Below are 16952 nucleotides of genomic sequence, written 5' to 3' on the forward strand. Positions count from 1 at the left end.
TGATTCTATGATTCTATGATACCTAGAATCTACTTTCATTACAGAGTTTGGGCAATGTGAGAAGCTATTTACAGAGACTGCTGCTTGTACTGCGCTGTAACAGAGTGAATAGTAACAGAAGGTTACTATTCCTAGCTATTTCTGGTTATTAGCACATCAAGGTTCCCAAAATAAATTCAGTCATTTTATCTGTGCAACTTCACAGCAATTTACCCTTGAGAGTTTGGCTTTATACCTATCAGCTCTACGTGTAATGCCTGAAAGCGCTTTTCCCACTGAAAACCTGTCACCCCATGAACCATTCAGTTGGCCTGAAGTTTGGCCCTGCCGTTACACCCCCTTTTTTTGGAAGTTCTACAAGAAGATTTTGAAAATCAAGTGCTTATTATTCCTCTTGCTAAGCCTATCTATTACTTTAAATGAGATCATATGGTTATGGACTCTTTTTTTCAGGGGAGCCAAGCTTATCTGAATCTTTGTTAGGAGCTTCTAGCTGTAGAAGTAAGGAACACAGCAAAGAACATTTATCACCATCTTACCTGCACTGCAATTTGTGTTCCATTGGACGTGGCCAACAATGTGACAGGTCTAGTTTCTGTAGTCACTAAGTGGTGCCCATGTTGCTGATGTCCCATTTCTGATGAGGCACTGTGAAATGCTGCTAAGTCTTGAGCCACAATAGCAACCTTCAAGACCAAAGAAAGAGGATCAGCTGGGTGACACATCTGTTGCTGTTACTGACCTCATGTAACGACTGACTTCGAAAGTTAGAATTAAATTCAAAGCTGTGATTATTCGTGAGCATAATTTTATTGTGCAAAAAATACAGTATTTAGGTAAGGTTGCCATCACTGTGTTCTCAGAGTCATCTATTAGCTCTCAAAACACAGATATCCTCAAAACTGCACAGAAGTTCAGCAAATGTGCCTATAAGCCTGTGATTTTTTATACATGCAGAGCATGGTGACTAGTAAGTAATTTCATTTTTATGTGGTGCATTTTTAGAACAGTGGAATGCATTTTAACTTAAAAACTGCCAAGTGTATCACTATATTTCTACTTACAAGGTTAGCTATTGTATTTGTATAGTAAAAACAAAACCGCAAACGTATATTTACACAAATGTTTTCTGTCTGCCACATAAATTACAGTCCCATAATATTAAAGTTACAGTTCATACTGGATTCTGTTCTTTGCTCTGCCACTCACTATGTGACTTTGGGGAAAACAATTAGCATTTCTAAGTGTTATTTTACATACACCTAAATGAAATACTGGACTGGTACCTCAGAATTTTTTCTTGGTGCCCAGTTGTTTTTAAAACATTGTCACGTGTTGACGTAGAGAGTAGAACACATCATACTCTTTGGAGGGGAATGCTATGGCCAGGTGTTCAGAACTCCTTTACTTAGATAAAGCTATGTCAATCACAACTGTGATGGCTTAGGGGCCTATTTTATATCAGCTTATAAAGAAACACTACACATGTACGCAGGAGAGCATCTTACCTGCTGTCCTTCGGTGCCTTCTGCAGTAACCATCGCTACAGAATGTGTTCCTGCAGAAGAGATGACGGCATCGTGGGCAGGGACTGTGATGGTGGTGCCATCTTGTGTTACCATAGTGATAGTATTGCCAATGGCCTGCATATCTGCCTGGGATATGTTGACCTGAAACACAAAATAATTCCTGAAGTAAAAAAAGGTTTTGTTGCTGCTCAAGTCATACAGTCTTAGCTTTGGGCAACATAACATATGTTTTAAAGTAAGGTTTTTGGGAGGGGGGGAAAAAAAAAAAAAAAAAAAAAAAATCACAAACCAATCTCTGGCTAGTTTGTGAAGCAGTAATTCCCCTGCCAGTTTAATTTCTTTGTTTAAAACAAGATACGTAGCAATCCAGAACAAAAAGGCAACTTCTTCATAACAGCAGGGAAAAAATATTTTAAGCCATGATGGCAAGTAACGCACTAGGCAAAAGATCTCCCAGCCATTATGGCACTTGCTGACCACCATGCTCATGCCTTCCTTGAGAACTGTCACTCTTTGGCCGAGTCCCTGTCTCGGCCTCATCACATTCATCTCACTGACTGGGATCTAACATTCTGTGACCTTTCAGACACACTTACCTGTTTACAGAGCCATCTGTTCATGGCTCTCAGGCATAAGAAAAAGTACACATGCTTGCCCCCAGAGTCTACAACTCCACATTAACCAATCATCTCCCACATAACTGCACGATAGGTTATCTACGCATGTGTCTTACACAATGGACAATGTGACTCAAGGTAGTACCACCTGACATACTTTTATCTTAATGGAAATACTGAAGAGGCCTATGAGGGCTTAGGATTTAAACCACAAATAAACACTCCATAAAAAATAATGATATAAATTACTGATGTCTCTGGTATAAATGCATTAGGGCATCAGGCACATGATTTGATGTTTGATTTACAAGGTAATAAAACATCCCAGAACTGAAGTCAAGCTGAAGGCTAATTTAAATAAACGCAAGAACTCCATGTCAAGGCTTCTGCAGGCCTTCATTTCAGAGGATAAAAATGCCAGTTACTTAGTACTGCTGCAGTGTTCAGGGCTGGCAATGTAACAGCTGCCTTTAATAGTTCATTTCCAATTTGAGTTTAGGAGATACCTTTCATACGCTACTGGCGTTTTCCCCGTATGCCTTCATATACTGCCACAGCTAAACAAGAGTTGTGTTGAAATCCCCTACCAATGAAATTTCATATGAAATCCTTAAAAAGTATATCCAAGGGAATCCTTAAAAAAAAAGTATCCATAGGAATTTTTAATCAGAGGTAGTATCAAAGCATTCCTTATCCTGTTTTTGATGTGAGAAATAGTAAGAACTGCACACTACCAAAGCAGGCACCTGGACTAGAAAGATTTCCCTCCCACTCCCCCCCCAAAGTGTGTGCAGACAAGAGAACAGTGATGGCAACCATCAGATATGAATAATCAGGGAATTCTGAGAAACTAGGCTGTATATATAAACAAGTGTTAAAAGAGCCCAAGCTGACTTTAAGAGTGACAAAGACAGCTAAAAAAATCTAGCTTTTTTTTAATACAGTTTCAGATGTCAGAATATGTGCTTTAATTTAGGTATTCCACAGAAGGCCCAACCCTAAACATATCCTGACCCAGCTCCAAAGAAGCTTCTTCCCTTAAGAAGCCCTCATGTGTATTTATCAAGAACTCTACCTCATCTTAGAAAACACGTGCCTTAATTCTCAACATATTTCTGTCAGCTCTTCAAGGCTGTGGTTACTTACGTGTTGGGTTCCGTCCTGGGATATTAGTGCTACTTGTTGACCTAATCCTGACTGAGTAACTGTAGCAACCTGTGCAGAAATTACATCTTCTCCATCTACGCCCGTCACATACGTTATCTGGGAGCCTTTGAGAACATCTTCACCTTGACCTATTTGACACAAAGAAGGCAAGAGGGTAGTTTACAGACTCTAAATGTGGCCAGGAAAGCAAATGGCACTGACTGAGCACCAGCCTGATTTGAAGGCTTTAAACACTCCAGTGGAAAATAAAAAGAAAAGACACCAAAAGCAAATCAGAAAGTCTGTTTTTTGGGAACACAGGGTATAAACTTTTAGCCACATGTTTTAACACACATAAATACACATTTAGTTTATAAGCAAATATTAAAATGGTGACAAACATTTCTCATTCATTCATTAAATGTTAACCTCTCCTTACAAGAGGCTCTGTGCAAACACAACTGGCAGCTTTTTAAAAGTTATTGATTAACAAACATAAGGAAGAACAAAGTGATGCCTTTGTGTGAAGATTTAAGTAAGTTCATTGTATTACTAAATGTTTAACCTCAGCAAACGAATCTTATCATTCCTTTAACAGAGGAATTAGACTATAGCAAATCTGCTTAGAGGTATTCAGTGCAGTTTCCCACATACATGTAGAAAACCAACTTTTCTGACCAAACAGTTTGCGCATGTATTTCCTATCTTCAATCACATCTAAAAGCAACAATTTGACGAGTGATATTTGTCTTATAACAGTACTTCCTTCAGTCTGATTTTTTACAGTCATAGGATTCAATACTCATGATACCATGAAAAACATATTCTAAGCAGCACTGCAGCACGTGAGCTTATTTTCATCTCTGTCTCTAGGACAGTTTACAGAGCTGCTATTAACTGCAGCAAAACCAGCACCATATCAGGGTGCTGCCAAGACAGATTTTACATTTCTCAAGGCAGTGCCTTACTCCTGCACAGACAACTGTCACCACCCATGGTGCTATACATACTCTTAGAAAAATACCTAAGAAAAATCCAGTAGGCTGCAAACAAACATTTTACATTCTCTCAGGTCCCTTCCCATATTCATGTTTCTAGCAGGTTTGCTGGGACTGCAACTCAGATTTCTCTCTGATCTCCAGGACAGCTATAAATGAGTTTAGGATCTGGTCAATTACTCTCTCGGTTTGTGTTTACATGAAAGTCCTACGAAGTTTAACTATTAAGTACTTCAGGGTTTTATCTATACTTTCATTTCCTTAGTTATAAAAAACCACAAAAATATTATCCAGGCCTTTTTTTTTTTTTTTTTTTTAATTACAAGAGGGTAAAAGACTGAAACTAACCTGGAGGTGGCTCAAAAAAAGCCTCTTGTTCTTCTTCAATGGGCTCTGTGTCATTGTGTGCTGTCCGCTTGTGCATAGCGAGTGTAGAAATCTGCTTGTATGTTTTCCCACAGTGATTACAGTTATATGGTTTGGAATGAGTATGTACAACATGATGTTTGTATAAACTGGAATACTCTGTAAAACGCTTATCACAACCAGGAACTGTACAGACATAGGGCTTCTCCCCTGTACGGAAAAACAAAAGGGATAAAGAGAACTTTATCTACAATACACAGAAAAAGACTGTCAACAAATGATATTCATTGACACACTTTCATCAACAACCATACTCAGTTTCAAAGGCTACAGTGAAGCTCAAACTCAGAAAGTTTATCAATGCAGTCTCCTACTGTTTTTTTTTGTTTTGTGTTTTTTTTTGTTTGGTTGGTTTTTTTTTTTAAACCACATCCAGTAGAAGTTGGGCCCTTTTTTCTCCTGATCTAAAGTAACTCCACCTAAAATAACCTTTTGATGAAGACAGAATCATACAGGCTGAAAACTGCAATTTCAGTCTGGCATGGTATTGAGAATTTTTTTCTTTGATTACTGGAAGCTTCTTCCAGTACTCTTCTTCAACAATGAGGTATGTTGATACACTAGTACAATTTCACTTACTTAAGCTCTGAAGAAATCCATAGGAAGCACGTGTTTAAATATTTATGGTTTCATACAAAAACACCTTTCAGTTAAAAATGAATGAAACCAATGTCCAAATGACATTATAACCTAAATCTGAGATACAAAATATACCTCTATGAAACTTGCCTGTACTTCTATAATAAAATGTAAGAGACCACCAAGATTATACAGCTATCACTGGCCTTTACATTTTAGAACCTTCAAATTTGTGCCAATCATTTCTGCTGAATAACCCCGCCAGTCAAGCTGGGTAAGTATTCTCCCCTCCAGTCTATAAAGGGAAGGTTTTGACCACCATTCCAGCAGCAAGGAAAATACAGCTGGGATGAAAGGGTAACTCACAACAGTGAGCCAGAGTCAAGCTCAGACTTCTGCTTTACTGTTATTTATTTAAGAAACAGCTCACAACGGAAGCAAGCCTCAGGACCGTATGAAGGATTTAGCCCAGTGACCACTGAAGGCAAGGTTTTGCATTCAGTTTTAAGAACTTTTGTATCCAAACCAAAACTATTCTGCTTTGACAGCAAGGCGGGAAGCCTAAACACTTCACTATCCTCAGCTGAGGGGAGACAAAGCCCAAACTAAAGTACCATGCCAGCTGACACAAACATGACTATACCCAACTGCAGTGCCCCACAGCAGTGTTTATAATGACACAGCCTCTCCCAGGCAGATTCCACTTTAAAATACAAAACATCACTCATATACCTGTGTGTATTCTCACGTGATTCTTATAATTAGTTGCACTGGCAAAAGCTCTCCCGCATCCTGGCTCCGTACAGTAGTAAGGCCTTTCGCCTGTATGTGTCCTGATGTGAACCTTTCTAATATTAGATGTTGTAAATGACCTGCCACATCCTTCAAACGGACACTTAAAGGGCCTTTCACCTGAAAAAACAAAAGAAAAGGTATACGTGCAAAAGTTAGAAAAGAACCAAGATCCTAACTTACACTTAGGCTGAATGTAGGAATCTAGAGACCCTCAGTCAGAAATACCATGAACATGCCACCACGGAGGGTTGTACTGTTTAGCCAAAACTGGCAAAATTCAGGAAAATCATACAATCTGTAAGCTAAATTATGAAGCATTTAGATTAGTACTTTATGATGTATAAAACAGGCTCATTTGTTTGGATTAGCTTCCACATTGTCCATATTCTAGCACTTATTTAACCCTTCCCCCCAGTTCATACATACATTATCCAAATCAAGTGTATCACACCATTTGTACATTTATCAACTGCAATTCATAAAATGAAAAAAACCCTTCATGACTGACTCAAATAGATTAGTAAAACTGATTATAGAAAGCACTTAACCTGACATGAGAAGAACCAGCTTCTTAGAGACAGCCCTGAAACCAAGCTTCAAACCCCAAAACCAAAGCAATCACAAATACAGGCTCTTTTTAAAATGAGTCTATTAGTGGATTACAAATTTAGGTACAATAACATACACCACTGTATGAAAAAATGTCACCATGAGCACTAGTTAAGGCCAACCCTTGTCTAATGCCCCAGTACCCCTGGCCCTTCAGCTCTATCAAAGCCTACAGAAGGGGAGAGCGAAGGGGGTTAACTTCGGAGAAGTTTGAGCCACCTGACAGGCTGCCCTGTTGTAATTCCACACTTCCAGAGCTAAGTACATTCCACCCACTGTACTGCTTACCAAAGAGAAGAATCTGAGAGCAAGAGAGGGCAGATTACCACTACAGATACAACATTAAGTACTTAGAGACAGAAATAAAACCAAAGTCCTGATAGAGACATTAATACCACCAAACTCCAAAGCAGTTAGCTCCTTGGCAGAGGAAACGATAATTCACTCCTCAGGGCAGCTGTTTCGCGAAGGTTTCTCAGCTCCTGCCAAGGCAGCGTGTGTATGAAGCCTAGGAGCCCCAGTGTTGTGTTACCATGGCTCCCCTAATCCCTACCTCAGCCAGGACTTTTCCTGCGGAAAGCAGCAGGGTTGGAGTGCCAGGACCGAATCCTGCGGAAAGCAGCAGGGTTGGAGAGCCAACCCCGCCCAACGACAGGCCCTGCATCAGAAACCAAAACAGACTGCTCCTGAAGAATGCCCTAAGAATGTCACCCGACCGGTTGGTGAGGCCAGCCTTTTAAGTTTCTAATGTACTCAGAAAAGCCTCTGTTTCCAGGTGGCTGCGGATTTCTAGCACTTGGAAAAGCAAAGGAGTCAGAAGCCTTGAGCTCTACCCCACAGCAGCTATGAGGAACCATCTACCCCAGCCTTTCTGGTGCCCGAACAGTGTCTAGGAAAAGCAGGGAAGAACCCGCGGGAAGCATGTGGTGACAACAGAAAGTGAGACTAGACTGCCATAGAAAGAGAGGAGAAAGTCACTTCTGTCTACAACAGGCAGAAAACGATGAAAGCGCCCATGCTGCTCTGCACCATGAAGGAGTGAAAAGGTTTCAGAGCCACGGGGGAGAGCAGGCAGAGGCCAGGCTTGCCTTCATCGGGTGCACTGTTCCAGCATGCGTAGGGTACGAGCATGCCCTACTCCATCCATCCGCACAAAGGGCTTGGTGCAATTTTCTTCTCATTCTTTGGCTCATAAATCTAAAGAGTCACCCCTGAACTCTGGTCCCTGGACTGCCGGGAGTCCATGGCTGTACTGTTGATATTGTTCAAATGTGTAAATGGTTACACAGGGCTGACTCAAGTCTTTTGTCTCCACAAAAGAAGATTAAACTTCTGTGGCCATAAAGTAAACAGTCTACAGCTAATCAGGTTGTTGTCCAGCCTACAGAAATCTTTCAGTTCATAGTCTGTACTTTGCGTACTACGTGTGATGACCAATTTAACATCAAGATAGCACTAATCCCAAAACTGAATGGGGAAGTCCAGGAAAGCAGAATTATCTCAATGCAATCTTGAGTTTTCATCGTGCCTGCCCCTCCTCCCCTTCTTTTTAATCTGAGAAAAAAATATTTCTTCTGTTCTTCTTCACTTTCCAAGATTCAGAAAACTCAGTGGGAAAAACGTCAGTGTTCCAGCAGGGAAGTAAACTTACCCAATGGAATGGGTTAGTGAGTGATAGATGATTCTTTTCTACATTTAAGGGTTTTTGCTTTTTGAGGTCTCGGGAGCAAAGGAGACATTGTGCGAATTTGTTTACATGTGTGTGCACCCACAGACTTTTGTGGAGTGGAGTGTATGCTGTGTGGAATTTACTTGTGTTTTGGCTTTAAAAAGACAAAGCGTAATATTTGGTTTTTACACATTTTTAAGTTTTAGTAACAGTCGGTTTTCTGTGATATTTTTGTTCATGTTTCTGCTGCAAGGAGAAGGGAAATCAGGATAACAAGCTCCTAACTATCAACCTTCATGAAGCTGGCAGCAAGTTATCTTAGAGCTCCAAAACTTAAGAATGCTGATGCTATTTCTAAAAGTTGAGCCATATTACTAAGAAAAAGTTTCTTGTTCTCTTACAGCGGCAAATGAAACTGTAAAGGCACCAAATGACTCAGTGACAATGGCAGTGATGCACTGCTAAAAGTTAGTGTATTTGCAATAGCAGTGTGAATGCTTAAGCACTTGTTTCCAAGAAAAGCATCCTGGACTTGCAGTAATGCTTACCGTGCTGAAATGCTCTTGAGCTCAGCGGGCTTCAGAAAGAATATACAAAGGCTGATTTCATAGGTATAAAGTCACAGAATGATCAAAGAGGAAAAAGAAATCCGCCTAAGTGAACTAACAAAAAAAAAAAAAAAAAGGGTGTTAACAGTACCTGTGTGGGTTCGGATGTGTTTCTGTAAGTCTCCTGAAGTCTTGAATGATTTGGTGCAATTTTCTTCTGTGCACCGATAAGGCTTTTCACCAGTGTGTGTTCGGACATGACTTTTTAACCCATACCCTGAGGATGAGAAAGGATGTTTTCTTAGTAGAAACATAAAATCAGGATACTCAAACCATCACCATCAAAAGCTGTGCTTGCTATTCCAATCAGGAAGCTCCCTGATGAGTGAAATTTGCTTTCACTCTGACAAGCTCTTCATTCTACCATACGCAGCAGCGGAAATCTAGATACAGTTTAAAAACTCTTTCATCCTTCACTTATGAAGAAGGTACACTTCCATAATGCTTCTCCTTCCCTTCAAAAGGATAAACAGTAATGATTATAGTGTGGACAAATAGTTATTCTGTCTTCTGAGGAAGCTGTATGCTCTGTATTACATCTACTTTTTACCTCTTACTACTGTCACCAAGATGACATTTAATTACTCGCTCATACAAAAAACCAGTCCCATTAATGGAGCCAGCAGTAAAAGCTCTACTGCTATCCAGGCTCTAAGCTCTAATTATTTTAAACCATATTAACAACATCATCACATATAGGTGCCCACTGAAGGCAGTCATGCATACTCATTCCCTTTCAGATTACTTTTAGGAATTCATCATCATCAAATACTCTATGAGTCTCTATGAGTGAGCTTTGGAACAGGGCCTCTGAAAATTATTCTGCAAAGAGCATTTTACCAAGTCTTTCCTTTCTCCACTTCCCTGAAAGGATCATGACTAAAGAACACTGAAAAAGCCATTTTAGAAAAAAGAACTTGAATTTCACTTGTGTCCATAAGTCAGGTGTATATTTCTAAGAAATAAAGTAACAGGCTGTAAGAAGATGGCGCCTGCTTTTGTTTCACAGTGCGTTCTCTCTAAAACAGCTGAAATTCCTATTTCTTGACTTCTTTTTAAAACGGAGATCATGTCTACCAAGCTGACTATTAATTCTTACATCTAAAATAAACTCAATTTCATGATCCAACCCAAGAGTTGTTAATATTTAAGCTGGGAGCATTCAGTACTTTAAATGACCTTTATCGAGGGTAAGGATTGCCGAACTGCAGTGATACAATGCCTCTGACCAAAAACATGGTATTAATAGACAAACAGCTGTTTGTAGCCATACATCATTCTGTCGCAAGGGAAGAAAATATTTCATCATGTAGCTTTGAAATCCCTTTACAACCACTATGCAATTAAACTTAGGTGCAACCCTGTAACTGTGGTTGTTTCCCTGTTGACCTTTCTCATCAGCACTTCTTATGTTTGCTTCTGTTCAGAGAAACAGTATTAAACATATTAAATCAGATGAAGTTACCTGAAAAATAACTTTTTTTTAAAATAGAGCCTAAGTTTTCTAAGCATTATACTAATTTACATCAAAAGTGAAAGAATAAAATATAAAACAAGTTCTGCTCTTTCACTTTCTTCCATGTTTCATTCTTCATAACTGCATTTTGCATGATCAAATTCTATCTCAGGCAGAGTATCATTTATGAACATTCTGGACAAAATGTAGCATTCACTTTGTAAGAAATGTCACTGGAAAAGACGATGAGGTGTTTACATCTAGCTGACCGGTTCAGCCTCTTATTATCACCTCATTTAGCTTACACTATTAGTTTCACGTTAAGAAAGGCCTTTTTTTCCAGATAAAATCTGACTGTCGCATACAGGTGAAGAGTAAGGGACAGTGTCATTTGTTTCACCTCATTCCTCCTTCAGTTACTAAAAGTTAAATCCTCTGTCCTTTCCATATGCTACACTAGCTGAAATGATGATGTTTTTTCTTGTAGTTTTCCCAACCAAGTTCTTTACTTACCAGTTTAAAAAAAGGCAGTATTAAAACCTTACTTCATACAGTGACAAACACTAACGAGCAGGAGGAGCTAGTCTACAAAAGATTACCTGTTGCAAAGGCTTTGCCACATCCAGGATGTTCACACTGATATGGTCTGTCTCCTGTGTGTGACCTTTCATGCACCTGTGAAGACATCCAATACATTCACTTAATGAAATGCTCTATCTGATCACTTCATCACAAAGTTCATTCTCAAAGACAACATATTTAATTTCTCTTCCTAAGATTCACATTAAAGTGTTTTCTTTTTAAATCAGAGGTGAAAGAAGTAACGAAATATGGTAATAATGTTTTCCCTAAAACTAAGTATGCCTCTTTCTAAGGTCTAACCTTATCCTCACAGTCAGTTTGGCAAAAACATTTCTGTAAATACAGAGTTGCTATCGTGCAACTGCATTAAAGACAGTATGCCAACATACCTCAGAGCCCACTCTGATTTTTTACGCCACTGAGCACTTCTAATGATCCTCATATATTGCATGAAACCTCTACAGTAAGGACACCATTTTAACACATGATCCATGGAGTCAATTGCTCACTGACCCAGAGTGTTTTGTCAGACAGAAGGCAGCACTGCAAGGAGTTGACCTCGTGCCAAGTGATTACCTCATCCTAGGTCAAAATGTGAACAGCTCTACACCCTGTTTCAGTAATTCCTTTACGTAATTGAAAAAGGAAAAGAATTAAGGAGTTGCCACCTGTAAAGAAGAGATGTCCCAGCTTTTCACTGTGAATGTTGGATTGTTCTGAAGAATCAGGCTTTGTATTATGATGATAAAGTCTTTCAAAAATTGTAATTTTTGTACGATCATCTGTACAAGTACATAAAGTGAGTACTGGATTTCAGAATTTCTGTGACACTGCTGGTAGACACTATCTCAGTAAGAAATTTCTTACGTGCTGGCAATACAGGAGCCGAACATGATCCCACACCTGCATCCATCCAGAACACTTAGCAAAATCAGCTGAGTACCTGGGACAACCAACTATTGTAAAATCAATCCAACAAACATTCGACAAAACAGCACCATTGCAACTGGCTCTCTTAACCTCTGTTAATTTAACCACACAATCTGTCAAAAGAAATCACGCCTGGAAAGTAACAATGCTCATTTTACATCTCATCACCTTCAAATGGTGAGCTGTTGTGTACAGTTTTCCACAGCCATCATAATCACAGCGAAAGGCTTTCTCTCCACTCTGCTGAGATTTTGCAGTCACTCTTGTTCCATGCCCTTGCAAGACAATCTTAAGTTGGAAAAAAAAAAAAAAAGACAAAACCAAAAAGCCATTAAAAAAACCAACCCACAATGCATCAGAAAAGCCACACACTTTCATTTTGCTATCAAACCAGAGCTGATTCTGACAGGTTTCTTTTGTCTCTCTTTGCTATACCATGTATTACTTAGACCTCAATAAACAAACGAACTACAAAGCATTTCTGATGGAGTAATTGTAAAATATATTTACTTATAGCTTGCAAATTTAAATGCATGCATTGTTTAGCCAAATAACAACAAAGACAAAATATATTGAAATATAAGCCCGGTGGTAAGATGACCAAATTAATAGACAGAAAAGGCTTAGATCACATCTAAGGTGCTGGATCCATTCCTGAAGGAGATTAGCCATAAATCAGACCACCTTCAAAGATAAGTTAATGCAAAGGCCAAACAGTTATTAAATGCACTTAAAATGAGCGCTTTTTGAAGATGAAGGAAAGCATTTTGTACTTTGTCAGTGATGCATGTGTTTTTATCAAACTAACTGGAGCAATTTGAGCTAGGTTCTTCTTTCTGGCATGACACAACAGGAAAGTATACACAACAGCTTTGCGATGCAACTTAAAGCCCTTTTAAAGACTTCTTCATACACTACTACACAAGAAACATTCATACAGACCGAAAGGGCAGAAGCTCAAATGTAAACATTTTGAGACAGCTGTATGCAAAGTAATTGAGCCTACTCTAAAAGGTCTATCCTTTTAAACCACTCCTCTCATGGATCCAATTCTATTCTGATTTGTCAAAAGAACATTTCACAAAATAGATGAGGTGGGCAGGCACCTCTGGAGATCTAGTTCAACACTCCTGCTCAAAGCAGTTGCAGCTGCAGCAGGTTGCTCACAGCAGACCCCAGCAAGGGTTCGGAGTATCTCTAAGGATGGAGACTCCTGAAGGCTGTCCCCAGATTTCATATTCCCAATTAATTCTTCTTGGTAAGTGTGGTCCAACAAAGTGTCTCCCCCCATCAGCTGCTTAGTAACCTGCTTTAGGTTGCCAATTGCCATTCCTGAACTTCAGAAAGCTCCTGGATTTCATGTGCCCTGTTGTGATGCTCTTCCAGCAGATACCAAGGTGGTTAAAATTCCCCATGAGGACCTGGGCATCTGAACATAAGGTTTGTTCCGGCTGTCTGAAGGATTCATTTTCCTCCTGATCAGACACTAGCAGACAGCCACCACACCACCTCCCACACTGGTCTGCAGGCTAAATCTGACCCATCGGCTCTTGACTGGCTCATCATTCATCCCAAAGCCGAGAGCCCTGTGAAGTCATGCTGCTCTCACATGAAGGGCAGCTCCCTCTCCTCTCCTTCCCTGCCTGGCCTTAATAAAGAGCCTGTATCCATCCATCACAGCACCCCAGTCATCTGAACTACTGCACGGTATCTCCCTCATCCCAATGATGCTGTAACCCTGCAACTGCACACAGACCTCTAGTTCCTCATTCAGATAGATCAGAAATTTGACTGAGAACAACTTTCCTACAGATTCTTCAGGGAGGATGCCCCCTGTTACCTTCAGGCTGTCCTTAAAACTGAAGATGCAAGGTTGAATATGAAATTTTTCATCAGCTGAAATGTACTACTCTACCACTTCAGAAAAGCTTCTTTGGAACCATGGAGAAAAACGAACTTATGAATCAAGAAACCCATTACTAATACTATCGCTTAACCTATGACATCATGAATCACAGAAGTCACTTTAATACATTAAGGGTCACGAAGAAGACACTTGTTTGAGCACCTCAACTTAAACACTGGTTTGTTTTTTCTGTCAGTAGACCTGCTAGTATTTCTTTGTTGTTTCATCATATAAAAATATGTATGTAGTTGCCAAGAAATGCTATAATACTGAAGTATGCCAAAATTTAAAAGAAAATTAAACCAGTTTAATTACACCAGATCTATTATCAATGTGTTAATATCTGTAAGAAAATAACCAGACATCATTTCACCAATATTAAGATTGATACAAAGAAAGGGGGAAACTAAACCAAACAGAAAACTTAGGGGAAAAAAAATTCAGTTGAACATCATGAGCATTTGTTTGTTAAAATAACTCCATTAGTATGTGTTCTTCACAATATGTTAGTATGACTTGAGGATTATTAGGAAATTGGTTCGTACTACCATTCAACAAGGACAAATATAGTGTTAAAATGACTGTAATTAGAAGATAATACACTCTAATGAAACTAAACCAATTCAGGTTCTAGGAGGTACAGAATCAGAAGAATGTAGCAAATAAAGCACCTTTATAATAATGTGAAACTTGTTGAGAGGAATTGAGTACTGCAAAATACTTTTAAATAGACAAAATTATAAAACTCCCGAATTTTAAAAGAAATCACAAATGCATTCTGAGTTCAGACAGGTAACAGGAGAACAACAAGGGTAACAGAGATCTTGGGTAAGAGTTTTCTACTGTGTACCTACAAACTTCAATCATATGATTCTACTTTTATTCTGAACAGATGGGTATGAGAGCTCTGAAACGGAATTGTGTGATATCCATTTGGGAACATGTAGTCTTTTGTTTTCACATGTACAAATCACAAAGAGGTTTTATTTTTTTCTTTAGCAAAAATCCTAGCCATATGCAAGTCTGAATGGCTGCTTAGGAGCATGACATCTGTTCTGTTCTTGTGTTACCTGTGGTCTTCAAAAGTTAATCAATATAGACTTAATTTAATACTCCATCTTGGACATATCCCAAGTAATGTATTATTTCAGAATAAGTTACAGGTAGGTATATAGTTAAATCAAGATATAAACATGATTAAGATTTTTCAGTTAGTTGACAGCTTTGTGGCTCTTCATTTAGCCAACGGAAGTCACCTTATAGGGTCCAGCATTTGAGACTAAGCCTCAAAACCTTTTGAAATATCAGATGTTTTTTCGGTTTGTGTGTTTGCTCCGTAAGATTGACACATTTCCATATGGCATAGACGCTGCCATACGTGTACAGGATAAAACAACCTCCACTTTGTTTTGGGGCCGAGGTTGACATCACCATGTAACTGAATGCTGGTTACAGGTCATTTAGTTTAGCAGGCTTACATCCATGTAATACCAACCAAGATCTTATGTTACTCTTCCTTGTATCCTTATTCCAATCTACGAGTGTGCAAAACCTCTAGATTTCCTTGTTTCATCTTATGGAATATATTCCAATACCATAAGGTAATGCCAACCAAGACCTTATGTTACTCTTCCTTCTATCCATATTCCAATCTACGAGTGTAGATTGCAAAACCTCTAGATTTCCTTGTTTCATCTTATGGAATATATTCCAATACCATAAGGTAATGCACGTATTGGCTATTCTCTCACAGTCATGCCACATGGCAACAGTGGAGTGTCTGCACCTGTATTTTCCATTGCCCTTTGAACTTTTGAGTTAATATTCTCACACTGAAAAGGTTTTTAGATTTTTATGTACTAACAGCATGAATACAGAAAAATAAATGGAAGTATTTTTCTGCTTCTTTAAGAGTTTACTAGGAGCAACACTTGAATCTGTTCGTTACTTACAAAACCCACAGTAAAAGTCAGGGACTCTAACAGGGCAAGTGAAATCAGACTAAGTCATCAAAGATTTGAGAACAGTTCCACACATATGTCTGGAATTGTCTTTCTGAGAAGCAAATTCATTAATTGAGTCAGCATTCCTTTTGCTTTAAGGGCTATAAAAAGTCAGTTCATTCTCTGGGAAAGAACTTTTGAAACACTTACCCCCTTACTGATAAAAACACTCAAATCAGCTTGAAAAATCTTAGAAAGCCAACATAATTTTTAATTACCTTTTAACAGAAAAGAAACAGAAAACACTAAGTATTAGAAGATCTTTTTTGAGTCCTGTCAAAGGATCTTGCACAAAGCCAGGAAATATGACCGTATCTCTATAGGTTTGAGATGTAAAATTCCTAAAGGCTGGCAGCAGCCCCTAGTTCATGGCTACAGAGGTCTGCCTATCATGCACGCTGCTGGGCAGTGAATACAGAAGAAACAGAGATATTTAATTATTTTGTACAAAATACATACCTGCATTTTTTTATCTTGTTCATTGTCAGCTATCATTGCTGTGCCAGTAACACTGTCATTTCCATCAATAGACACCTGAAAAACAAAGTTTCAAATGGGCAAAACATTTACAGGTTATTTTTATTAATCTGAAAACCAGAGGGTTACAGACAGTTCCTGGGGGCTTATTTCATAGCTCTCTAGCTCCCTCTGGAAACATGGTTCTCCTATAGTGCATTAGATTACATGGAAATCACTTTTAGCACCTGCATTATAGAATAGGTAAAGTGAGCATCTCAAAGTTGTGTTAAAACAAGGTAGAATAGACTGCAAGGACCAAGTATGTTAAAATTAATAGACTGAGAAGAGTATTAAAATAAATTAATAAATTTAACAATACTGAGTTCTGACAAAAAAAAAATAGACATTTACTTCTTTTATAATAGTGATATCTCTCACTCCCTGTTAAGCAGAATCTACTTGTTTCAAACAGCACAACTCCTCTGGAATCAAAATACCCATGACAGTGTGTCACATCTCAATTCAAAATAACCAAATTACAACAGCTAAGTGAAGACTTGTGTATTGCTCCATAGGTTTATTTTTAAAAACAGTCTGCAGGAGTGGAAACGTATTACTGCTTTCCAGGGAACTTATAAGT

At 38.8% G+C, this 16952-nt stretch overlaps 1 protein-coding gene across 1 annotated transcript in view; it reads right to left on the reverse strand.

Moving 5' to 3' along the window:
- Positions 1-539: 539 nt before the first annotated feature.
- The window catches only part of ZNF143 (zinc finger protein 143), a gene marked incomplete at its 3' end in the record, with an annotated part of 23124 nt that continues 6711 nt past the window's right edge, over positions 540-16952 (reverse strand). Inside the window, exons 6-14 of the mRNA XM_010151734.1 lie at positions 16313-16387; positions 12113-12232; positions 11032-11107; positions 9068-9193; positions 6028-6207; positions 4639-4866; positions 3293-3441; positions 1509-1670; positions 540-686 (exon numbers count right to left, since the gene is read on the reverse strand). Coding sequence (XP_010150036.1) covers positions 540-686; positions 1509-1670; positions 3293-3441; positions 4639-4866; positions 6028-6207; positions 9068-9193; positions 11032-11107; positions 12113-12232; positions 16313-16387 — 1263 coding nt within the window. The remainder of the gene's footprint in view (positions 687-1508; positions 1671-3292; positions 3442-4638; positions 4867-6027; positions 6208-9067; positions 9194-11031; positions 11108-12112; positions 12233-16312; positions 16388-16952) is intronic.

The sequence above is a fragment of the Eurypyga helias genome, unplaced genomic scaffold (genome assembly GCF_000690775.1).
Source record: "Eurypyga helias isolate BGI_N326 unplaced genomic scaffold, ASM69077v1 scaffold4275, whole genome shotgun sequence".
Taxonomy (NCBI): Eukaryota; Metazoa; Chordata; class Aves; order Eurypygiformes; family Eurypygidae; genus Eurypyga; species Eurypyga helias.